The following is a 26,793-nucleotide window of genomic DNA, read 5'->3' as shown; positions in this document are numbered from 1 at the left end:
AATGGCTACAGGGCCTCCAACGAAGGCTGCAGAGAAGGGGAGACAGCCTGCCAAGCAATTGGTTCCAGAAAATAGTGGAAGTGACCAAGAGAAGTCATGTAAGAAACCCAAAAGAGAGGGCATAGCAAAATCCCTAGAAAGAACAGAAGTAGCCACAAAGGAACTCACAGATAAAACACAAACGCTGATAGATTATTTGTTCCCACTCATAGTCAGAGCAAAGAAACTACATGAGGAGCTGAAACATAGAACTGTAGAGACTATAACCACAAGCACGTCAGCTCAAACACTGCAAACAAGCACCAGATCTACGACTCAGCCACATGTTGAGGAGATGGTGAGCCAATGGCAGCCAGAGAACCTTGATGAAAAACTACAAGAGGAGAGGAAGAGAAACGGAAAACCTTTTCCTAGCACAGCAATGCAGCAAAAGGACCATGCTCCACCAAGACGCACAGAGTGGAAAAGCAGCACAGATGCATTTAGAGACATAGTCATAGCAAACTATAGAAAAACGCTGAGAATCAAGAGAAGCCCATACGAAGATGACAATGAGCTCAACGATTACCTGGACAGCACAGCCCATCTTGGAAATAACATATGGTACCAGCACATGAAGGAAGTAGGACGAAGACAATCAGATGGAGAATGCTTCATCTGTGCACTCCTACCATACAGTATGGGAAAATCAAAGATCTTTGTGGCTGTAGAAAGTGATGTCCAGACAGCACACTGTATGTCACATGTAGCAATGTACAACACCAGAGGACAATTTATGGGGAGAGACGCCTCATTGATATGGGCCAACGAAAAGAACTACCCGACGAAGACGGCTATGTCCAGGACATTGAGACAAGAAACAGGGCTCACACAAGGATCAGATACAAGAACCCTGGCTTCAAAGGATCAGGGATAAGATGGGAAATAAACCCAAGACTGAACGTTCAAGGAAAAACTGCAGACGAAGCTCAAATCTGAAAGAACAGAGGCCAAATGCAGATTTGGGGAACAGTGGTTTCCCCAAATGGATGGGAAGAAGGAGTAGTAATCTGCCGAGCTTGGATGGTCTTTGGAGCCTGCCGAGAAGCAATAGAGAATTCGCAGAAATTGTGCAAACCCCTATGGCCAAAGCTAGTAAAGTTACTGACATGGGTCGAAGATAGAGGGGGACCCCTGCAGATAGTGCCATTGGAGAGCCCGAAACTATGCTTCAGAAACAATGGCACAAGGAAGATGGGAGAGAATCTAAACTGAGGACGAATCTTTGAAGCCCCAGGAATGACACAAGGAACCGCAGTTATTATGGACCATTACTGGGCGTGTGGATCCAAGGCATACATAAGGCTGCCGAAAAACTGGGGAGGCATATGCACACTAGCGAACGTCCACGTTCCCGCGCTAGTGATCCCTAAGAATGACCTGAAGTTGGATAGTTTCCCGAAAGCAGATGCTCATCTAAGAAGAAGGAGATCTGTGGAACTGGTATCCAGAATGAAGAGAGAAAATTACTTTTCTATCAAATCAGAAGAGGCATTCCATGCAATCCCATACGAACACAGGTTGTTCAGCCTCACCTCAACAGTATTCACCACAATGCTCTTGCCACACATCCAAATTGGAGTGAATGCTAAATGGTTGCAGATAACCAGATGGGAGTTATTGCAGAAAATCAATACCACTATAAAAGGATTGAACGCGATCAAGAAAGAGCTGAGAGCAATCAGACTAATGACCCTCCAGAACAGATATGTGCTTGACATGATCACAGCAATGAATGGAGGTGTTTGTGCAAAAATCGGAGAATAATGTTGCACATTTGCAACCTTAACAGAAGCCATAAGTATGTTGACAAACTTGAAAAACCAGATGAGCGATGAAAGTGATGAAGTGGACGATGACAGCTGGTTTGGAGACCTATTCTCATGGGTCCCACAATGGATGGCAGACGTATTCTGGTTATGGGAGCCCTACTAGCAATGGTGTTGCTAGGATCCTGTGTTATCAAGATAATCGTCACACAATGCCAGAAAACGGCAAAGAAAGCCATAATGATGAAAATAATGGTTGATGTCGAACCAGGGTGGAAGCCCAGAGACCTGACTGATGAAGAAATAAGAGACTTTGTGAAGGCCAGAAAATTTGCGCCAGAAAGAACAAAGTTCACATATCTACTGCAGCCCAAATGGACAATGTCAGCTAATGACATGGAACAAAGACGAACATGTGAAAACAGCAGGGAGTTTGAAAGGGGTGATAAAAATATGGACTCCAAAGACTCACACATTCACACCATCATGTACAAACCCTGATGACGATGAACATGACACTGAAGAACCAAAGGAAATAAGTGCAAAAGAGATTGCAGAAGTAGTCGATGAACTGACCAGAGGGGGGAGTGTAGAGGAGGTCCCGGATATGGCCTGCACCCTGTCCCCTCAGCTCGAGGTACCAGGAGCATACTTGCCAAGGTATGTGACATATGAGGAGCAAATTAATCAACAAAGAGCTGCACTGGGACTCTGCCCAGTATACATCAGAAGATCCATATCTGTTGAAGCGCACATAACCGGACAACCCTGGGCAGCAGGGTACCCCATCAGACAGCCATTCCAGCCGCTGATACGAAATGAAGAGTACCTACAGACGGTCCATGAAGAGGCCCAAAGAGAGCCAATGGAAGGCCAGTGGAAATGACACAAGGGCCTGAACAGATTCGTGAATGAACAAAAGCAGCTATCAAAGACAAGCACGCCAGTGCGAGTAACTACGAAAATAAATATAATGGACACAGAGAAGAGACAATGTTAAAACGTGAGGAGACGTTGCTACTAGACAAGATGGAAGCAACCGACCTGTTAAACATGTGTAAATAGGCTTGAAACGCAAGAGTCTATAGAAACGATACTGCTTGCAATGCTTAGTAGAAGATTAGAGCGGCAAGAGCCAACTATATATCTACCTCAATAAGGCACATTTTACAAGGGCGACTCCATTTTGTAAAAGCAGAAATGTACCCAGGTTGCCAGAGGCCTGACAGACCATGTTTTGTAACCCAGCCAGAGGCAAGAGAAGGAGTGGAATCGAAACTCAACAAAGAGCGGCTCATGCTTATGAAATCGAAGTCATCCAGAGGAAGGGAGGAGAGCGTCAGCTAACAAGACTCAAACTTCAGAGCATACCAGCCTGCCCCATGAAGGTCAAGATAAGGGGGGCCCATGCAGGTGGCGAGGCTGAAACAGAATTAAATGCACTAAAAGTTGGAAACTGAAGCAGATTCTTGGTGAACTAACACGTGACCAGCCAGGCACGAAGAAGTACCACCGCCTGATGTCATCCAGGACCCGGGGATGCCATAACTTTTCCTGATAAGAGGCTACAGTTTCGAGGTCATACCCAGCCAACTAATTGACACATAGCCCTAAAATACTGATTGATGGAAGGGAGGCAGGGTGAAACTTGGGACACCAGGCACATGGGTGTCCATTCTGCATGCCGCTAATTAAAATGGGGATTTCTGTCTAGGGTTGTAATCTGCCCAATCACAATGGACCAAGTTATCTGGAGTCCTATAGATAGTAGAACCAATAGGACGTCATACTTGTAGTGATGTCAATCACGTGTGATGTAGTGGGATGGGCGTAGATGCCCACCCGCTAAGAATTATCTAATCCGCATGCTCTCTTATCATATACAGATATAGCACCTATACTTAAGTTACCCTTCCTAACCAATTATATTGCATGTCTAGTTTTGTAGAGTCAATGATGACGAATATTGCCTATACGAATTGCTGCTCGAGGAAGTCAGAGCGAGACAGGTGATCGCAATGCTGCTGATTTCCTTTTATTTCTCTGTTTGATGAACTTGTCATTAAACAGACTTCCCTTTGCCAACCTACTGAGTCGTCATTATTGAGTCGTGTTGGAGTAAGTTAATCCTGCACCCCCAGTCCTCAGATGGTGCAGCTATCTTGTCTTACAAGTACTAGAGGGCGCGCACTGATCTATGGGCCCGTCAGTGAAACCATGCTCCTCTGTACACAGGGCATCAGGCTATTTATATACACGGATAATGGGCTTCATTATGAGTCCGGCGGTAGCTGTGCCGGTAAAAACAGCACGGATGCTGCCAGAGTCATTTTTTTTCTGGCACCTGGCATTGGGGATTTACCAGGGCATTACGGCCCCAGTGGTCTCGGGAATTCCTCATTGCCGGGCGCCGAAATATTTTTCTCCCCATTCCAGTCCCTTTGGACTCAATGGGAATGGCGAGGACTGATGCACCGGCACCATTCATGAATGGTGCCGGTGCATCCGTCAAGGTCTGCGAGCAGGTGCTGTTCCGCCCGCCAGGTCAGACCTGGCGGGCTGAAGTGCCCCCGGTCGCAGAACTTGTAGTTTGCCAGTCCGGAAACAATGGTACTGGCAAGCTTACAGGTACTGTCGTTTCCAGATGGCAATCTCGTAATGAGGCCCAATGTCCATGTCTGTGTCCCTTCAGTTGGCAGTTTGTTCAGGAACAGCTCAGATATATCTATATATATATCTATATCTACAACTATATCTATATCTAAAATGCCAGACATGTCTATCAACCTCACATCACAAGAGTTAACCTGGGAAGAACAAACAGTCCTCAGATTGGGTTTGAATTTCTGTCCCTCCTCTTCCTATAACTATTCCGAAACTAGAATAGACTTTGATAGGTACATGCGTAAAATCGGGCTGAAGAAGTTTTTTGCTATCAATCCACCAAAGCCAAAGAAAGAAGAATCTCTGAGAGGCTATACCCCAGTAACAATAGACGATTCACATATATTACGTGATCTCATCCATCTCGAAACAGAATGGCAAGACAATGAAGACATAAGTGACCCACAATGGGACCTCATGGATATTCATACTGATTGGCCGAGTAAAAGTAATCTTAAGCTGAAGTCACATTTCAATCCCATGTTCAACCCAGGAGGAAATGTTGAGGCCTTTCAAGACCTGGTAATTAGTGATCTGAAGAAATTTAGAAAAACAAAAATATCCACTAAAGATAATCTCACTCGCCAGGAGCAGAAGACCCTGTCTGACATATGTCTATTAGATGATTACGTTATCAAACCCTCAGACAAGGGTACCAACATAGTCATCATGAACCGGCAAGACTATATTAATGAAGCTAATCAACAACTTAAAGACACAGAGTGTTATAAACTGCTGGTCACAGATCCCACGGCGGAGAAGAACGATAAACTGTTCGAATTACTAAGCAAATGGAAAGAGAAAGGCCTGTTTGATGAGGATATGTGTAAATACCTACATCCTAAATTTCCAGTGATGCCCACTATTTATTTTCTTTCCAAGGTACATAAAAACAAAACTAGACCACCAGGGAGGTCAATAGTCACACTGTGCTGTGCACTCCTTGAAAATGTATCGAAAGTAGTGGTCGAAACATTAATTAAATTCATTACCACTTTACCATCATTTCTAAGAGATACCAAGGACTTCTTAAACAAAATCGATGGGATACCTTGGGAAGATACTTATGTATTAGCAATACTGGATGTGGTTTCTCTTTACACATCAATCAAGCACAAAGATGGCCTGGAATCATGTGAATATTTCTTACAAACTAGATCACTAAACTTTTTAGAACATGGGAAGATGATTCTGGAAATGATAAATCTTTATTTGACAAATAACAGTTTTCTGTTTAACAAGAATTTCTTTACTCAGCTGCAAGGAACAGCGATGGGAACAACTTTTGCTCCACTATACACCAACTTAACAATGGGCTGGTGGGAAAAGTTCAAAGTGTGGACACCTACCAATAGTCACAACACTGAAAAAGGTGTACTTTGGTTACGCTATATAGATGACCTCTTTGTAATTTGGGATGGAACAATTACCGAATGGTTGGAATTTGTTAAGTCATTTAATGTAAACGAATTTGGCTTACAATTCACCAAGTGCCACAGCAAGACTGCTATATTTTACTTAGATATTCTTGTTACTGTGGCACAAGGTAAATTAGTGACTGAACTCTATCGAAAACCTACAAGCTCCAACATACCCCTACATGAAAAAAGCAACCACCCCACAGCCCTAAAATGGAGCATTCCTTATGGTGAATTTATCTGCATAAGACAGAATTGTTCCCAAATCGCAACCTTTGATAATGAATGCAGAAGGATGGCTGTAAAGTTCCTATCAAGAGGCTACCCCAAGAGAGTGTTAGAGAGAGCATACAGCAAAGCACGATAGAAAGATTGCTCTAAATTGCTGCTGTCTAAAGTCTCTACAGTGAAAAGGCCAGATATAGTAGATACTAGACTCATTCTGACATACAGCAAATCTTCCAAGTATATACACCCCATAATGCACAAACATTGGCATATATTAAAACAAGATGAACATTTAGGAAGCACTCTGGGCAACAATATCAACATCACCTTTAGACGCTGTACCTCACTCCGGGATAACCTTGTATCCAGTTTTATGAGCCCTAAGATTATTCCAGTAGGACACAGTTGGATGAATGTTACATCAGAAGGTTTTCAGAAATGCATGAAATGTAAGGTGTGTAAATTTGCCAAGAATGCCAAAAACTACCTCCATCCGATACTGCACAAAACCATGACTATAAAATATTGTATCACTTGTGAAACTGAGTATGTTGTGTATGTATTGACTTGTCCTTGTGACAAATGGTATGGGGGGAGTACTATTGGTAAATTGAAGCTCAGGATTCTCCAGCACATAAGAGCCATCAAGAACATTGATCCTACATACCCGATGGCTCTACATTTTCAGGAAAAACATGAAGGTAAACTAGAAGGCTTCCCTTAATCGGGAGCTCCTCCTCAGACAATCTGAGACCAAGTACATTCTAGATTTAGAAACAAAGAAGCCAAAGGGCCATAATCTGGACGAAGAACTTTACACGTTTCTGGGCACTTGAGCTAACTGACTGCATTCATATCTAGGATCTGCAAGGAAGGCAATTTACCTGTAGATTTGAAACTGTCACTGATTTTGTTACTATTGTCTTTATTTCTATTCCCATTGCTTGCATGATTTTTCAACAACTGGTTACTTAACCATTAGCTATATTAGTAGGTCTGATATAAGTGAACTCTATTGGTGGCACTGTATGTATTGGACCGTTAACATATAGAGTTTTATTTTGGCAATACAGGTAAACTTTTTCACTTTAGCTTTTAAATGACAGAAAAACTATGAATTCAACATTTTATTAACAAATAGGAAACTGAATGAATTTTAGCATCTCTCCATTTTTAGCTATCTTATTTTAATCTTCTTCCTTCTTTTTTATGGGTGACAATGTTTTTGCTTTGTTATTTTAGGAACACTAGTCAACCAGCATTCTTTTTATTTAAACGTGCCCTTTCTGTATGTGTTTTTCTACAGCTGCGCAATGAGCCAGTCTACAATTATGTGGTTTTTATCTGGTGGTTTTATCTTCCATTTGTGCAATTTATTGCTTTTATGTTTTTGGCATTGTGAGTTAGTGTTTATTTATTGTTTAGGCAGTGCATGCACTTAGCTCCTTATTAATTAGCAGATGGCATATCCTGGCCTGCTTAATTGCATTTGCATGTTACCCATAGTGGGTTATTGCATATTTGCACATTTAGGTACTTGCGCTTTATGTATCCCCACAGGGGGAAAATCAAAATTGCTGCTATCGATGCACTTTGCACTTTATTAGTAACAGATTTGTAATTACATATTTAAGGTAACTGCATACTGCATAACTATTGCATTTTACAAAACTTGACATGCCACTGCCTACAACACCATGCACCTTAACCACATAAGATTGAACTAAGCGATAAATTGTTAACGACAGTTCGCAAGCCAACAACATCACTGCATATTATGCAATTTGTGAATATAAATTAATTAATTAAATAATTTTTGCGCTAGTTGGATTACATGTTGGGAAAAATACAACAATACAAAACTGATAGTTCATTTGATGCATTTTTGAACACTATTTAGTGTAATCAATACGATTTACTGAGGTTTGAAATATGTTCAAATATGTCTGACTGTGTAAAACGAGTTGCAAAACGAGTTCTAATGTCAGGGCACGTAGCTTTATACACTGGGATCATAGAGAATATGCTGGTTTAAATGTCCTTCCTTTGTGTTTGCACCCGAAAAAGTGAACAAGCGGCCAGTTTGCCGTGAAACGCGTAGATTTTGTGTTTCTTTTTTCCTGTCTATGGCATTTAACTAATTCAAGTATAGAGACTCTTGATTCCTGGACTCTGTGTTTTGTGTGGCACTGTTTCACTGGACTGCTTTTCGGAGAGCACTCCGCTCAACTTTATACCGAGGTATAAAGCATTTCTACATATATATATATATATATATGTATATATATATATATATATATATATATATATATATATATATATATATATATATATATATATATATATATATAGGTCTCTTGTAATCCCTGGGGTTTATCATAAAGTGACAGAACTAAGATCACAGAGCATGCACCTCTCGCTGTTCCCAAACGCCAACAAGCAAGGAACATAGCCATTTTTGTTTTAAAGTATGTTCAGCTTCTTGCAACAAACCTTACTGAGATTTGGTTGTATCCTTACGGGATAAGCATGATTTGTATGCACAGGATACATGTGTAGCATTTTATTCTATTAAAGTTGCAAGCAGCAGACCTTTTGGTGACTTTCTTAGGTAGTGGCCGAAATTCTGCCAAATCTACCATGCGTTCAATTGAATGAAAAGAAATTGGACGATACCCCACCATCACCCTCACTGTGTTGTTTTGGATAATTTGTAGGCGGTTGAGTTCTGCTTTCCCTACACCTAGTAGAATACTGGCACAATAATTCAGACAGCTGCCAGTGATTGCCCTGGCCAAAGGGAAGCTAGACGCCTCAAGAAACGCCTAAGAATGCATTCCTGTGTATGGAAGCGATGGTGTTTTGGTTCCCTAGTCTTCGACTCCCATAAGTAATTAAAAAAGGAGAGGCAGTGGATCCAAATCCTCCTCGGACAGGAATCCTTGTGTGTCCCACGTGTCTGGGGTTTTATGTGCAAAGGCGCACTCCCTGAATCACTGAGAATTTGGCATGTCAGCCCTAGAGAGGTTATACAGGATCCGATGGTGGTCGTCATGGGACCGCCCCCAGCTCAAGCATAAGCATCCCTTAAAGGGATAGTCTAGTAAAAAATTTTATTTCAAAAATAGATAGGCCAGGGGGCGTGGCCAACTGGCGACCGATGAAGACGTGAGCCCGTAGAGCTCCCGAAGCCGCCAGCTACATCCTGCAATATCCTGCGAATTTGGGCTAATCCAGCCCCAAAAAAGGTTCCTACAGGGTGGCGGAACCCTAGTAGGAACGATAGCTGCAACTGGAGCTGATTCCGAAGCGCCAATCCCGAGATATCGGCATTTAGAAGGAGAAGCAATCGGCGCCAAACGGAAATCAAAATGGCCGACAGAGACACAATCTAGACCCACAGGCGCTGCCTCTCGTGGAAATCGAAAGAAACTCGTCTGAAATTGGGAGGGGCCCATCCAGCAGATTCGACGCCAACCATCGCTGGGGGACTCAGCCGCCCAAGCTATCAGTGCTGACCCCCCCCCACTCCCCGCGGTCCTTGCTGGGACGCCCATCTATCGGAATGACCCCCGGCTTCGCCGAGGCCTGCAACAACAACGGACTTTGCGGGACCAGCACGACAGACCAAGCAGAGCGGGCGCTCCGATCCTTCGACAGCAGCAACGGCCGCTGCGGTGCCGAACGAAGCCTGGTGAGCGGTATACGGCGGAGCCGGTAAGGAGGAAGGGGAGGAGGGGAGACGCGATCCTGAGACACCGAAACTTAGCAAACGGCACCCCGGGCTTACCGTCCGCCAGCCCGCCTACGCTTCCCCGACCTCTGCCAAGAATAACGGGGGGAAACACAAGAGCAGCACCCCCCCCACACACCGGACATGGGCAAAGATAGGCTTAGAAGAACTGGAACCCAGAACACAATGGAACAATACACAACGCCTGCCCCGACATCTTCCACGGCCCAGAATAGAACCGATGAATCACCAGACCCTGAGGCCGACATATCCCTTAGGGACGTGATGAATGCTATCTCCAATTCTCGATCTGCCATGGAAGTCAAAATGGATAGCATCTGTACGGAGGTCTCTCTGCTGCGCCATGACCTGCAGAAATTATCATCTCGTACAGGGGAGGCGGAGGCGCGCATATCAGTGGCAGAAGACAATGTGAGAGGCATGGGCCAGCAAATGAATGCAGCACTAGGTCGCATTAAACTACTGGAGGAGAGGGTGGAAGAGGGAGAGGGCCGATCGAGAAGAAATAATATCCGCATCCTCGGCCTGCCAGAGAAAGAAGAAGGACCCAGCATGGAGCTGTTCCTCGAACAATGGCTCGCCGATTTATTCGCTCCTAAATCTCTCTCAAACTTCTTCTCAATTGAACGGGCACACCGGATACCAACTGGCAGACCAACTCCCGGAGCACCGCCACGAGCGATAATAGCCAAGATCCTAAATTACAGAGATCGCGACGCGATACTCCACATGGCAAGGACGAATGGAGCCATGACCTATAACGGCTCCAGGATAGCCTTCTTCCCCGACTTCACCAAAGAGGTACAAAGAGCAAGGCAATCCTTTGACACTCTCAAAAAGAGATTACAAGGGCTGAATGTGAAATATGGTCTGCTATTCCCAGCCCAGCTAAAAATCTTTCATAAGGGCACTACTGTGCATTTCACTGATCCAAGAGAGGCATGGAGCTGGGCAGAACGCAACCTAGAAGGTGAATGGGGCCCATGGAGAAGACAGGAAAACCGTAGAAATAGACCCCGACCAAACAGGCCACCAAATGAGCCGCCACAGCAACCGATGGAAGAAATAGCACAGAATGCCGACGCCTAAACACAACCGACAAACATACGGAGGCACGAGCAGGAAAGAACACTACTCAGAACGGCTGGCGGCTGCGTTAAGACACATCACGCAAGCCACCCCCCCGATTGCAATCGGTATAGAACAGACCCTGCAATCACCCGCCGTGGTACCACCAACCCACGGCGGCCTAAGCAAGTTACGGACTCTTCACTACGGCACCTCCACCGCCACAGTGACAAGAGATACCCCAAGTTCAACGGTTTGATTAAGTTTGGTTGTGTGGGCGACAGATGCTTCAGTTGGGGAAGGAGTATAGGGAGGGGGGTAAGTTGGGATTTGTTCACGTTCTATGCTGGCAACAAGGAAAGCACGGCTTAGACAAGCACGCTGAAATGGGAAGACAACAGGGCAGTCCAAACACCGATAGAGCAGGACTCCTCTCGTCTAAACTGCTACCAATGGCACAGACATACGAACAAGATAAGAAATGAGTGCGAAAGGGACAGACACCAAAAAACTTAACATCATGACATGGAATGTCAATGGCCTGGGAAGCAGTATCAAGAGAAGACTAGTAACACAATACCTGAATCGAAACAACCCGGACCTAATACTGCTTACTGAGACACATTTGGCCGGCACAAGATGCCAATTTTTCAAAAGAACCAAATACCGTACAGCAATACATGCAGGTTTCTCAATGGGCTCGAGAGGTGTGCTTATATTAATACACAAAAGAATCCCTATAGAGATATCCAACATAACCCAGGACACCGGAGGGAGATTTGTCCACATAAATGGAACGCTATGGAATCAAACCATTGCCATACTGGCGGTCTATGCTCCCCCGGCGCTCACAAATACCTTACTCGACGACATCACACCGATCATAGCCAACAACACCGCGGATATACTAGTTGTAGGTGGAGACTTCAATGATGTAATGGACATTAATCTAGATCGTACACATATCAGGGGGAGAAATCCGATGATACCGACGAAATTAGCCATCTTTGCCACAGCATTGGGACTGAAGGATGCATGGAGGGATCTGCACCAGATGGAGAAACAATACTCTTTCCATTCAGGCGCGCATGCATCGTTGTCTAGACTAGACTACTTCTTCCTCCCTGGTGTAGACATACATAAAGTAACGGAGGCAACACTCCAGCCCAGGGGGATCTCGGACCACTCACCGCTGAAGATCCTACTCGAAACAGAACGACCCAGGCCTCCACTGACTTGGCGCCTGAACTCGTATTATTTAGGGTTCAAAGAGTTAGTAGAAAAGATGCAGGAAGCCACTGTCTCATATTTCGAAACAAACCAGGACTCGATAGAGGACCTAGGAACCATATGGGAGGCGTACAAAGCAACCCTGAGAGGGGTAGTACTGAGCTGGACTGCTGCACACAAAAAAGCGCACAGGAAGGAGGTTGAAGACGCTGAAACAGAGGTCAGAAACGCTGAAGTGCGATATATAAACACAGGCGCATCAGATGACAACAGAGCCCTACAAGCGACACAAAAGAAGCTGCATGATGTCACACTTACCTGTGCGAAACAGGCACACAGGACAATGCGTACCAGGCTATACGAGACTGGAGACAAGGCCGGCAAAATGCTGGCGTGGCTGGAAAAAAGAGAGGAGGGTCAACACCAGATAAGATGTATCACTACCAGGAATGCAGAACAGACCTATACCGACTCAAGCATTGCTGAAACCTTTGCAGAGTACTATGAGGCATTGTACGCTCCCCCGACGACTGCACTGGATCCCAGCATCCTGGACACACTCACCATTCCACACCTAAGCGATACGCAAAGAGCGAGTTTGGAAACAGAGATTACAGAGGAAGAACTGTCGACAGCCCTATCCCAACTCCAAAATGGGAAAACCCCAGGGCCTAACGGCTTCCCAGTGGAAGCTTGGAAAAAGATCGGCAATGAGCACATAGTACCACAGATGCATAAAATGTTCCTATATGCCAAAGGTAAAGGAATTCTGCCCCCGGATCTGAGAAAGGCCACTATAGTGGTGATACATAAGGAAGGCAAACCAGCAAACATATGCAGCTCCTACAGGCCGATCTCACTTATAAACATAGAAGCTAAGATACTGGCCAAGACACTGGCTAACAGGCTCCAGACAGTCATACACACCCTTATCCATCCAGACCAATGTGGCTTTATGCCACGGAGATCCACACGAATGAATATCCACAGGCTACATGCCGCCATTGAGAAGTCTCCATCGCTGCGGGATGCACTAGCACTCCTCGCGATTGATTTCGAAAAAGCCTTCGATTCAGTCCACTGGGAGGCCTTGTGGAGCATTATGGGTAAAATGGGGTTGGGTGAGCAATTCATAGGCTGGGTCAAGCTGCTCTACAACACACCGACAGCTGAGATAAGGGTAAACGGGTGGACATCACGTAGTATTAACCTGGGTAAAGGGACCAGGCAGGGCTGTCCCCTTTCGGCAATGCTATTTGCACTGGCAATCGAGCCCCTGGCAATAATGCTGAGAGAATCACAGTTGTGGAAGGGGTTCCGGTGGGCCCGAGATTGGGAGGATAGGGTTTCCCTCTATGCCGACGATTTACTGATCTACATGAGTGATCCACTAGTATCATACCCCATCGTCACCCAAATACTAAATAGATACGGAGCATTTAGTGGTCTACGGGTAAACTATAACAAATCCATCCTTTTTCCGATCCAAGGAACTGATACGACAGCTCTACACAATTGCCCATATAGAGTAGAAACCGAGCATTTCAGATATCTTGGGGTACAGGTTGCGACGGACCTCACGCAATATGTTCCCCAAAATCTCCATCCAATCAGAGATAGATTCGCGAATGATGTGAAACACTGGATGACCCTACCCCTCACCCTGCTAGGAAGGGCGGCAATGTTTAAAATGCTCACTCTGCCACGATTTGTGTACATCCTCCAAAACGCCCCACTGTATGTACCCAAGATAGAATTCCTAAAAATAGATGAGACTCTCAGAAAGCTCCTCTGGGGTGGAGGGCATCCACGGATCGCGCTCAAAACCCTACAACGTTCCGCATGGGAAGGAGGTATAGGACTGCCCCACCTACAAACATATTATTGGGCAGCCCAGATGCCGGTGATAAATGATATCCTGCATAACAACCCTGAACTACCACATATTAAAGCGGATAGCCAGATGAGTGCCGGGCTCACCCCATTAGAGACCCTCTACAATAGTAGGGTACGCATGATCCCCAACACGATTAGAGCACATAGAACGCAAATATGGCTAGATGCACACAAGCACCTGGGATGGGATGGGAAACTCACGCTGGCACAGCCCCTATGGCGTAACAAACGTCTGCCGGAGCTAAGTAAAATCCCAAAATGGGCGACCTGGGAATCAGCTGGGATAACAAGGCTAGCAGACATAATACAAGATGGAGCAATAATACCATTCCAGACCCTGCAGGACAAATTCAACCTACCCCCCACAGAACACTTCCATTACAGACAAATACATCACGCACTTATCACATGTGAGATCGACCCACCGAACATTCCAGATTGCACACCAATTGAGAGAAACATCGTGGTAGATCGTATCGATAATAAAATAACCTCCACAATGTACAATGCAATAGCCTCTTTCGCCACAACGGAACTTACAGATCTGAAAGCAAAATGGGAAAGAGATGTGGGACCAATACAACCGGAAGAATGGATCAAAGCACTCATGTATCCGAGGGAAATTGCCATCTCGGCTAGAATCAGATTGATCCAACTCAAAATTCTACACAGGGTATACTATCCGAGAGAAGCTTTACATCAATGGGGGAGAGCAACTGATCCCAACTGTCTAAGGTGCCAACAGGCGAGGGGGACCTTTTTTCACATCTTGTGGGAATGCCCACGAATCCAAATTTTCTGGCAGAAATGTTGTGACAGGTTATCGGCAGTCATCGGCCGACGAATACCCATGGACCCCAAATTGCTATTACTAGGGATGGATGACGACCTAGACATCCCCCGATATGAGAAACTCATGCTGGCAACAACCACGGGACTCATAAAGAGGAATCTGGCCCAATTGTGGGGCTCACCCTTATCCCCTCAATGTGACCAATGGATAACAGACGTGGATATCTGTGTGCAAATGGAAATGAGAATATACACTACCAGAGGGTGCCCAGGGAAAGCACGCAAGATCTGGCAAAAATGGGAAGACACGTAGGGCTCTGCGAACTCATGAATAGACTTGACAGGGAAAGCACGCAAGATCTGGCAAAAATGGGAAGACACGTAGGGATCTGCGAACCCATGAATAGACTTGATAAACGTTTGGAGTCCTGCGAAGACTCATCTGCACAATGTATAATTTGGACGCCTAGTAACCCATTTCATGAAGGACCTAAAACTCTGAAACTTGCAATGTGCATGAAGAGCTATGCTTAGTGATTGCCTGTATGCCCGAGCGATGACTTGTTATTAACTTGTATGTATATGTTTACGTTTATAAAATAAATAAAATATGTTATTAAAAAAAAAAAAAAAAAAAATAGATAGGCCACATTAAAAAAAAAATACTAGCATCCTCCGTTTTAAAACTTCCTATGTAAAATTTTGAGCTATTCAAGCTCAAAATTCGAAAAAGCAAGCACAGGGGCGCCGCCATTTTGTGAAATGGAGGCCCTCCTGTGCTGGCTTTTGCTTTTGCGGCACTAATGAAGGAAAAGCCAGCCAGCTGTAGTAAACAAAGTCTACCGCTGGGTGGCTTTCCCTTCATTAGTGCCGGGACTCGGAGGACGCGGACCGGAGACCAGAGCAGGAAAGCTGCAGCTGAATCTCGGTAAGTGCTATTTATTTTTTTTACAAAAAATAAGCACTAGCTGCAGTTTTTTTTCTAAGTTTTCCGGGCTGGAGGAGCCCGGAAAACTTAGAAACAAAATCGCAGCTTTAAAAACGTTGTATTTATGTTTGCGGTCGCTTTTGAAGCAACTGCAAACATAAATAAAACGTTATTGTGTTGGAAAACGCTGCGGTTTTTCTTTCCAAGTTTCTCAGGCTCCTCCGGCTCAGAGGAGCCTGAGAAACTTGGAAAGAAAAACCACAGCGTTTTCCAACACAACCCAAAGTGAAAGCCACAGCAGGCAGAAACACACGCGGTTGTGTTTACATGCAGCGTAGTGTTTCTACCTGCAGCTGATTTCCCATTTGGGGCTCTCGGGCTCCCCGTGGGGAGCCCGAGAGCCCCAAATGGGAAATGCTACGTTGTCTGCCTGAATCTTCTTTTCCATTTGGGGCTCTCGGGCTCCCCGTGGGGAGCCCGAGAGCCCCAAATGGGAAATGCTACGTTGTCTGCCTGAATCTTCTTTTCCATTTGGGGCTCTCGGGCTCCCGAAAAGCAGATTCAGGCAGACACAACGCGGTTGTTTTCCGCAACGCCGCGTTGTGTCTGCCTGAATCTGCTTTTCCATTTGGGGCTCTCGGGCTCCCCGTGGGGAGCCCGAGAGCCCCAAATGGGAAATGCTACGTTGTCTGCCTGAATCTTCTTTTCCATATGGGGCTCTCGGGCTCCCCGTGGGGAGCCCGAGAGCCCCAAATGGAAAAGCAGATTCAGGCAGACACAACGCGGTTGTTTTCCGCAACGCCGCATTGTGTCTGCCTGAATCTGCTTTTCCATTTGGGGCTCTCGGGCTCCCCGTGGGGAGCCCGAGAGCCCCAAATGGGAAATGCTACGTTGTCTGCCTGAATCTTCTTTTCCATTTGGGGCTCTCGGGCTCCCCGTGGGGAGCCCGAGAGCCCCAAATGGAAAAGCAGATTCAGGCAGACACAACGTGGTTGTTTTCCGCAACGCCGCGTTGTGTCTGCCTGAATCTGCTTTACCATTTGGGGCTCTCGGGCTCCGGGGAGTCCGAGACCCCAAATGGTAAAGCAGATTCAGGAAGACACAACACGGTTGTGTTGGAAAATGCTGCGGTTTTAAAACTGCAGCGTTTTCCAACACAATAACGTTTTATTTATGTTTGCGGTCGCTTCAAAAGCGACCGCAAACATAAATACAACGTTTTTAAAGCTGCGGTTTTATTTCTAAGTTTTCCGGGCTCCTCCAGCCCGGAAAACTTAGAAAAAAAACCATAGCTAGTGCTTATTTTTTGTAAAAATAAATAAATAGCACTTACCGAGATTCAGCTGCAGCTTTCCTGCTCTGGTCTCCGGTCCGCGTCCTCCGAGTCCCGGCACTAATGAAGGGAAAGCCACCCAGCGGTAGACTTTATTTACTACAGCTGGCTGGCTTTTCCTTCATTAGTGCCGCAAAAGCCAGCACAGGAGGGCCTCCATTTCACAAAATGGCGGCGCCCTTGTGCTTGCTTTTGAGCTTAAATATCTCAAAATTTTACATAGGAAGTTTTAAAACGGAGGATGCTAGTATTTTTTTTTTAATGTGGGCTATCTATTTTTGAAATAAAAATTTTTACTAGCCTATGCCTTTAACTTACAGTTAAGCAAGTGGTTTATATCATGTCCTGTTCAGGTTTTCATAGCAAGGCTTAACAATCAAGCTGTGCTCGTGCACACGTTCCAGCATTTTGCATGCATGCAATCACCTTCAATGAAGATTGTCTTATCGGCTATGGCAAAAAAGAAAAAATCACACGTAGTCATATTTTAGAGAACCTGATTAGAATAGCTGGAACCGTTTTTGAAACATCGGCAACCCAGGTTTACAATACAGGACACAAGAACATCTCACTGCTGTTTTCTGCTAAAATAATAGTGGTTGAGAATATGTTGACATGAACTCTATAGACAATTAATAGCCTCAGAGTTGACCGCAGGTGAGTGTGGTACTAAAACCACTATTGCCAATTAGTTATCAGTGTTGGGTACTTCCACAATGACTCATCCTGCAATTTTAACAGGGCACAGTGCCTTTTGCAGTCCCCTGCTTTATGTTTACTGAGCGAGGCATGCAATAGAAAATCCTACACCAGGGCTTTGTTAGATGCAGCAATGATAGCTTCGCCAATGGACAAGAAAGATATATGCTTAAAATAGAGGATAATGTCCAGACTGTCGGAAATACCCTGATGGTCTATTCAGGACATGAACGTTTCTCGAGACTTTCAAACCCCATTTATTAACTAAAATGAAACTTTTTGTATTTGCTCGGTAGTGCAGTGCAAATAAGAACGGCGCACAGGGCCTCTGCATAAGCCAAGTAGTACCAAACCATCATCAGTTGGGAGTTTTAAGGAAAGGTGGATTACATCTCCACAGTGGACATCATTCAATTTGATGGCGCCTAATAGGATCGTGCATTAGCACCATGGGAGGGGGCGCTGGCCAAACAGAATGCTCGGGAAGCAGACTGCATGATTTGCTTGTTTATTTATTTATTTATGTAGCACACCTAACCCAGGCGTATCTGGGCACATTTACAAGGTTACGTATAAGCGAGGCACAAAGATACAGGTGAGACAGATACAAAGCAAATATTTACATTACATGATTATGATGAGCTTTTGGCGTTATATATTACAGGGTTACATTAGGGATATTTACAAGTATGGTATGGTAATACAAGGTTAAACATCATGAGAGAAAAGCCATGTTTTCACGTTTTTTCTAAACCTGTGGAGGGATGGTGCTGATTTTAAAGCTACAGGCAAGGAATTCCGCAATTTGGCTGCCAGTACAGGGAAGCTGCTACCCCCTGCTTTCTTAAGCTTATATCTAGGAACCCTGAGGCAATGAGAGTGTATGGTTCTGGCAGGTCGATCCAGTGTTTTTTTGGCAAACTTTTCTCCTCTGTATTTCAGGGCTGAGTTGGCAAGCCATTTGTCAGTGAGGGTTAGTGATTTGAAATTGATTCTGTCCTTCACAGATAGCCATTTAGTATTGCGTCTGACATCAGAGATGTGCTATGTTCTAGGAATATTTAATGCGGTTCTTGATGCATTGTTTTGCAAGATTTCAAGTTTGTTGACCTTGGGTTCACTTGACCCTTAGTATAAGGCATTACAGTAGTCTATTTTGGACAGTATTAGTGCACTGTCCAAAGTAGTGCACCTTGATGTAGAGAGGAATGGTTTACACGCATAGGTAACTTTCAAGTGTATGCCATGGCAGAGGCTGTGGCATTGACTTGTCTTTTCAAGTTTAAGGCTGAGCTGAGATAGAGATTTACCTCATTAGATAATTTGATGTTGTTACTGTCGATAATCCATTATTTGAATTGGCTATTTAGTTTATTTAGTCTTGCTGTAGAGCCAATTAGCAAAAGCTCACTCTATCATCGTTAAGACAAAGGACATGATTGGCCATCCATGCTTGGATAATGAGATAGATTTTGTCAAGCAGAATTGAGTCAGTAACATGATCACCAGTGATAGGGATGAGTATCTGGGTGTCATCAGCATAGTTGGTGTAGGTAACACCCAGATTGTCAAGGTCATCAAAAAGAGGCTTGGTGAAGATGTTGTACGCCGTAGGGGAGACACATGAACCATGTGGTACTCCACAGGTGATGGGAGCGGGCTCAGCTGATGCGATTGGGGAGAAAACCCTGGTCGTACAATTATTCAAGAAGGTTTGTATCCAAGCAGTGACTTGGCGGAAAAGTGGGCACCTGATTTTAGGTGATTACATAAGACTTTGTGATCCACTAAATCAAATGCATCTGAGATAGCCAAGAGGAGACGGAGGGCACGCTTTCCTTTGTCGCTTATGTCGTCCATTTCGTTTTTCAAGTCTATTAATGCTGTTTCTGTTCCAGGTTTAGGTCTAAAGCCTGACTGATGCAGGCCAAGAAGGTTGTTGGCTTCATGGTAAGCCTGTACTTGTAGATAGGCTGCCCTGTCTAGTACTTTCAACAGAAAAGGGACAGTCGTTATTGGTCTGTAGTTAGTTGGGATAGTGGGGGTCGAGGTTTGGTTTTTTAATAGTGGGAAGACCCATGCATCTTTTAAAATGGTCTGGACAGTACATGTATCAAAGGATACGTTTATTAATGTTGTGATGAAAGGTGCTTATTCCCTAACTGCCTCCTGAACTATTGGTGCTGGGCAAGTGTCCCCCTGGCATTTGGATGGTTTGAGGGATGCTATTATGTCCTAAATGTCATGAATGGTGACTGGGGTGAATTTAAAGTGTTGACAAGGTTTTGTCAAAGTCGGCTGTGACTTCAGTAAGAGTTTGTCTCCAGAGAGATTGAGTTTTTTATTTTCAATTTTCTTTTGTAGGAGATGAATTTTATTGGAGAGTGCCTCTTGAATATTTGTACTAAGGACTTTTCCTTAGTGAATGTTTCCATTAGGGAGAGGGGGGGACTCTAGTTCTCTTAAAATGACCAAGAGTTCTCTTGTCTTTGAGTTGGCTTCATTAATTCTATCATTATAAGTATCTCTTTTAGTTTGAAGGATCTCGGATTTATATCTAGTGGAGATTTTGCAGAGTTTTTCCTTGTTCTCCACTGTGGGATTGTTTTTCCAGGAGGATTCTGAGCTTCTTTTTTCATTGCGTAGTACCTTAAGATTGGGGTTGAACCAAGAGTTAAGGTGTGCGTGAGGCTTACCTTTGTACAGTTTTAAGGGTGCTATTTTATCCAGCTTGATTGAGCGTGTGGTTATAGAGTTCTACAAGAGCTGTGGGGTCTGAGCTAGTAGATGTGAAATTGGTGATACGTTGGAGTAGTGGTAAAAGGGTCTCCATTGTTATATTGCGCTTGTTTCTAGTAAATGCTGGGGGAGCAACTGGGCTCACCAGATTAAGTTGTGGGCTGTCTTGTAGGGTGAATGTGATAAGGTGATGGTCGGTTCAAGCACAAGGTTCATTGGATATAATTTTAATATTGCAATTAAGGTTGGTTAGTCAGTCTAATATTCTAACGTTAGCATGTGTTGCAGAGTTGATGCGGTGGGTGAAGCCTAGTTCATTGATGGTGTTAGTTAGTGCTGCAGGATTGTTGTCTTTTGGGTCATTGAGACCTAGATTAAAGTCACCTAGTATTATGATTTGAGAGGTAGGGTTAGTATTTATAGTGAGTAATGACGTGATGTCTTCTTCAAAAGTTGAAATGGGGCCAGGTTGTCTGTAGATAAGGTGCATAGTTATGGTGTGTGGCGTTGTGAGGGAAGTTTGATTGTCAGTAACTCTCCTGAGGAGTAGGGGAGATGTGGGAGGACTCTTAATCCTAGTTTGGTTTTAGCAATGAAGGCAATGCTGCTTCCTCTGGCATTTCTCTATCTTGTCTTAATATGCTAACATTTGTTGGTACAGCTAGTGAAAAGTTTCAGTTATGGCTTAGAAATCTAGTTGGTTGGAAACAATGAGGTCAACAATGTCTACTGCGTGGGCTATCATGGATCTGGCATTTATCAAAGCACCTTTGATATGTGGAAAGCTAATATCAACTGAGTTAGGCAGATGGCTGTTGCTCTTTTGTTTGGTTCTCTTCTTTGGTGAGATTAGGGTATTGGGTTGTTTGACGCTATCCTTAGTTAGGGGTTGATAAGCCTGTTTCATTCTAGAGCCGAGCCTGAGGTTTCTAGAGTTAGTGGGACAAGGTTGGTTCTGTGTAGGCCTGGTGGCGTATAGTTCAATCCATTGGGCTGGTGATAATGGGCAGATGGGGCCAGTAAGTAATTTGCCATTGCAAGTGTGAGTGTCAGGAGCAGGTTGAAGGGGTGGCAAGAATTTGGTTGGTGTGATGCGTTCTAACTGTGGTAGTGGTGTGGTCATAGTGAGAGAGAGACTGGGTTTTTGCGGAATGACCATAGTTGTGTTTGTTGTCACCAGAGTATTGTGTGTTTGGAGATTTGCCTAAGTGGTAGTAGTGTGTGGTGGTAGTGTGAGTACCAAGAGAGAGCTGATCAGAGGCAGTATGCAAGCGATATTGGTGTTGAAGCGGTGCATGACTTAGTAGTTGGTGCAGCTCAGTGTAAGTGGTGGGGGTTCTATTGGAGGGTAGAAGGATGAAGCGTCCTCTCATGTGAGAATGTCGGTGGGTTCAGAGTATGGGTAGATGGCCGATATTATAGATCAGATCATAGGTTGGCAAACAGTAAGGTTATGTGTAATAAAGTAGCTACGATAAGCGGAAAGTGGTCAAAGCACGGCAAAACCAGTATTCAGTAGTTAAATGATACAGTATTATACAATCAGGTGCTGACATTAACAAGGCATGATACAGACTGATGTTGGTGTTCACAGGGTCAATGATGTTAACAATGACTGACAAAAGGCAATGGTTGGGATCAATTCTAATAAGTCACATAAACCAGCATAAATCGCAAGATCCGTTCTAATAAATTACATACAATAGTGGGGGTAATTAGCAGATAGCAAGAGTGAGATCAGAGACTAGAATGGTGCATTGGGCAATTATATCACTCAGAAGATAGTGTTAATCATCCAGAGGTTCACAGAGGCAAATGTTTATCGGCTTACCGCATGACTCGGCAGGCCTGAAGCAGTTACGAGAGATTGGCATCTGGTGATCACGGACATGGAAGGCCTACACGAGAGCGTTCTGTACATTTGCAAGAGGCTTCTTAGCATGCCAATGTGTTAGGTGAGTAAGGAGCCAGTTGAGCGGGTTGCACTAGTTGAGTGTCTAGATTGAAATGGGCAGAGCTGCGCGTTGCATGGCTGTAATAGCCTGGACAGACACAGACAGGGCCTTAGTCTACGGCCTTTTGGGTGCGCGGCCGGCTTCTGCCTGCCAGATATGCCTTATTGGTTATAGCTAGCATGGGCGGCCAATCAGGATGCAGCAGGTGGAGGACCAGGACGCCTCTGGCGAGGCACGGAGAACAAGGAGGCCATTTTTAAATAATGCTGCACTATTTCAAATAATAGCGACCACGCTGGAAGTGGCTGTTTCTTCAGAAATCTCCTTCCGAGATGCGGGCTGGTGAGCAGTAGGCAGCTAACCTTAGCTGCGAATATATTGGGAGGATCACTTCTCATGGAGTGAAAGAGCACAATGGGGCATACATGCCTTGTGGTTTCACCGGGAGGAGGTGGGCTCTTCCGTAGCTTGCTTCTCCACGGGCGCTGGTCCAGGTGGGAGAGGGCTGCAGCTCTCTCACAATCATACGACGACGTGCTGAATGAAAACAACAGGCACAGACAGGCCCTTAGGCTACAGCCCTATGGGTGCGTGGCCTGCTTCTGCCTGCCAGCTATGCCTTATTGGTTATAGCTAGCATGGGCGGCCAATCAGGATGCGGCAGGTGGAGGAGCAGGAAGCCTCTGGCGAGGCATGGAGAACAAGGAGGCCATTTTTAAATAATGTGCACTATTTTAAATAATAGCGACCATGTTGGAAGTGGTTGTTTCTGCAGAAATCTCCTTCCAAAATGCGGGCTGGTGAGCAGTAGGCAGCTAACCTTAGCTGTGAATATATTGGGAGGCTCACTTCTCCAGGAGTGAGAGAGCGCGGTGGGGCATACATGCCCTGTGGTTTCGCCGGGAGGAGGTGGGCTCTTCCGTAGCTCGCTTCTCCTGGGCGCTGGTGCAGGTGGAAGAGGGCATAGACAGACCCCTAGGCTACGGCCCTTTGAGTGCATGGCCAAACGTCCGCCTGCCGGCTATGGCGATGGGTTATAGTTAGTATGGGCGGCCAATCAGGATGCAGCAGGTGGAAGACCATGAAGCCTCTGGCGAGGCACGGAGAACAAGGCGGCCATTTTTAAATAATGCTGCACTATTTCAAATAATAGCGACCATGTTGGAAGTGGATGTTTCTGCAGTGATCTCCTTACGAGATGCGAGCTGGTGAGCAGTAGGCAGCTAACCTTAGCTGCAAATATATTGGGATGGTCACTTGTCCTGGAGTGACAGAGCGCGATGGGGCATACACGCCCTGTGGTTTTGCCGGGAGGAGGTGGTCCTTTCCGTAGCTTGCTCTACGACGACGTAGCCTTGGCAAGACTATCAACATGTGTCTCTCCCCTGACATGTACATGTGCACGTCTGATGCACAAGGTCTTTGGGAGTTTCATAAGCTAATGTTTTTCCCATTGCAGCACAACACTCTCAGTCCAATAAAAGGTATCTTATTCGAAATGCAGTTTTTTTTTTTAACTGGCCCAAAACGTTGTCCAATTTCTTTTGCACAAATAAAATGATAGAAACTCTTATCTATCCATGCGTATTTCTTTTGGGTGCTGCACTCAGGGGTCTCCTCAGACCCCCATCTGCATTGCAATTGCCCCACCCTGAGAGGTGTCGTTAAGGGGGGCTATAGCCCCAGGTATTTTGGTTGTAAGATAGAAGCTCAGGGGCTACAACCAAAAGTCCAGACAGTTTCGACATTAGCATAGCCCTGGATCTTTTCCAGGCCTAGCAACACCCCTGCCCTCTGGGAAGCGGCTGCAGGGTCAGCCACATCCCAGACTGCACTCCAGGAATTTGCCAGCCACTCCCATGGCACGCCCCAGTTCCACACATTCTGCTGCTGTTAGAAATCTGCTTTAATAAGTCCAGCAAATGGGGGGGGGGGGGTTATCTTTTGTGAATCATGATGCTCACAGAATGCAAAGTTTTCTGATCCCTCGGTGTGCACCTGGCGCACTCAAGTGACAGAAAACCTTTGTAACTCTTGCTCTGGGTCTACTTGACCAAAAGCAAGGATCGTCATCTTTCTTTCTTGCTGGTACTCCTCCTCTCTTGCTACAAGTCTAGTACCCCGGACACAGGCTTCGGCCATACAGTCCTCTTGCATACCAGCCCTCGCAGCCCCAGACTTGCCTTGCTATGCTATACCATGCTTTGCCACTGGATGTATACCACACACCACCTCCACTGGTATAGTCTCCAAATACAGACTTCCACAGATGCATAACACTATCATTATTAAACTTAGTGTAGCTACCCAACTACTTGCATGCTATTAGTGCAGCTGTGTATTATTAATAATAATAAGTGGGATAAAGTACCCTGTGCTGTATTGTATAATAGTATTTAAGTCGCCGATGAGTTATGTTACCAAATAGAGGAACCAAGCCAAAGACTGAGCTCCTTCATAAGGTCACGGACAACAAGGTGACTTGCAAAATCTTTATGTATGGTAGGGGGTATTTTATTCCTAATAATATATCATCTGTGCCAAGGACAAGTATGCTCGTCCTTTTTGCATACACTTGCATAACAGCCTGGAACTTAATGGGTTAATACATGTCCTCTTGCTCACTCTAGTGTAAACAGTCTTTCTGTTGCTGGTAAATATTTATTTATTTATTGGACATTTGTAAGGCACCTATACAACAAATGGTGTTTCAAGGCGCCACAAGGCAAAAATGGGGTCTGTGGCGGGGGGGGGGAGGGGCAAGGGAGCAAGATAATAACAATCCTACCAGGCCTTGTGACATTCGGATCGTGCAAGTGCAGTAACAAGAAGTGCGAGGGAGGGGCGGGTACAATGATCAATGTAGAATCTGTTTGGATTTAAAAAAAGGAATATGCAGATTTTAATGTGTTTCAGAAAAATCGTCTAAGCGGCTTAATAAAATCCATCTAAAAAGGTTTTGGACTTTAGCATAAGTAATGATGTGCAAATAGATTCTGACTCCTATGTGGTTACCTCCAGCATTGCACAAAATAAACATTCCACCTTAGACAGGTCCTTTCATGGCTTTCATTAAGTGCTGCAGTGAAAGCGAGATTTCGGCTCTGTGTTGGCTCCACGAGCAGGCATTGTGACATCACAGCTCAGGCGTAATAACTGATAACAGAGCAGTAATGATGGCATTCGTTTATTACAGTGAATGAGTGATGTCACAACGAGCCTCCAATAGGAAAATTACTAACAGCCTTGAACAGGCCAGTGCAGCCTCCCATGTATTATCATTATTTTTTATCATTTCAATATTTCTATTACTGTGCATTATTATTATGCTAATTATTATAATCTGTAGTAATATTAGCATTATCATGTGGTTTGTGACCAAGACGCAGGGCTGACATAAAGTGGCATGTTGGCTGTTTTACAAGACTTCTGGGCCCAGCTACCATGTCACGCTGGCTTACGTACCTCTTCATGGTCTGACGTCAATGCGGCGTTCTCCCGGCATGCCTCCTCCAGGGCGCCCTCTAAGACTGGGGTCTGCTGGCTGATCTCAGCCCGCATCTCCTGGAGCATTTCCATTTTCATTCCCAGATGCTTGCAGTAGGCGTGCTCCATTTTAGACCTGACATGAAAAAGGCAAGCAACACTGCTAAAGAACGATGACGTCATGCAGAATAACATCAAAGAAAGGAGGCGTGCCTCAAGAGGAGAAAGTTCTTCTAGAAAGTAGGTAGAAATTTACTGTGAGATCGCTTTAAAAAAGGTAAACTTCATGGGAATAATGAATAATGAAGTTGGGGCTGCAAGTTTAAATTTGTCCCCCTATGAAATGCAAGAAAACAAATAAGCGATGGACGGAAATCTATTATACAGTTCTTAGTAAGCACTGGGGATTTTCCTGAGTAGCATTCTATTCAATTGTGTTTTGTCTCCTCTCTAACACACAAAAGATGAGACTATTCCGATTTAGGTTGTATCCCACTGGTAATTCTGGCTGGGCACCACCCAAATGGTATTAGTATTCCCGCTGCCTGATCTCGTGGCATTACTGGGATATTACGGGCGGCGGGAATGCAGGTAACTCGCCATTCCATGGAGTCCTAAATTGTGGCATTTCTTTAGCCAATGGGGGCCTCATCCACCAGCTGGTCAAGCCTGGAGGTAGATCCGTGGCCCCCACCGGCAAACTTGTGTTTCTCCGGTTCGGTGAAAATGCTGGTGCCAGAATTATCGGCAATTTTACCAGCATTTTTTCCAGACTGGGGAAACTGTAATGAGCCC

The 26,793-nt window shown here is 45.0% G+C and overlaps 1 protein-coding gene across 2 annotated transcripts in view; it reads right to left on the bottom strand.

Moving 5' to 3' along the window:
• KRT222 (keratin 222) overlaps window positions 1-26,793 on the bottom strand; it is a 332,692-nt gene that overhangs the window by 117,920 nt on the left and 187,979 nt on the right. For both annotated transcript variants that reach the window (XM_069634548.1, XM_069634549.1), the window contains exon 4: window positions 25,978-26,134. In XM_069634548.1, coding sequence (XP_069490649.1) covers window positions 25,978-26,134 — 157 coding nt within the window. The remainder of the gene's footprint in view (window positions 1-25,977; window positions 26,135-26,793) is intronic.

Source organism: Ambystoma mexicanum, chromosome 13, assembly GCF_040938575.1.
Source record: "Ambystoma mexicanum isolate Mex_15411 chromosome 13, UKY_AmexF1_1, whole genome shotgun sequence".
Classification (NCBI taxonomy): Eukaryota; Metazoa; Chordata; class Amphibia; order Caudata; family Ambystomatidae; genus Ambystoma; species Ambystoma mexicanum.
The sequence above is the reverse complement of the archived record's forward strand: the minus strand, read 5'-3'. Positions and strand labels throughout refer to the sequence as shown.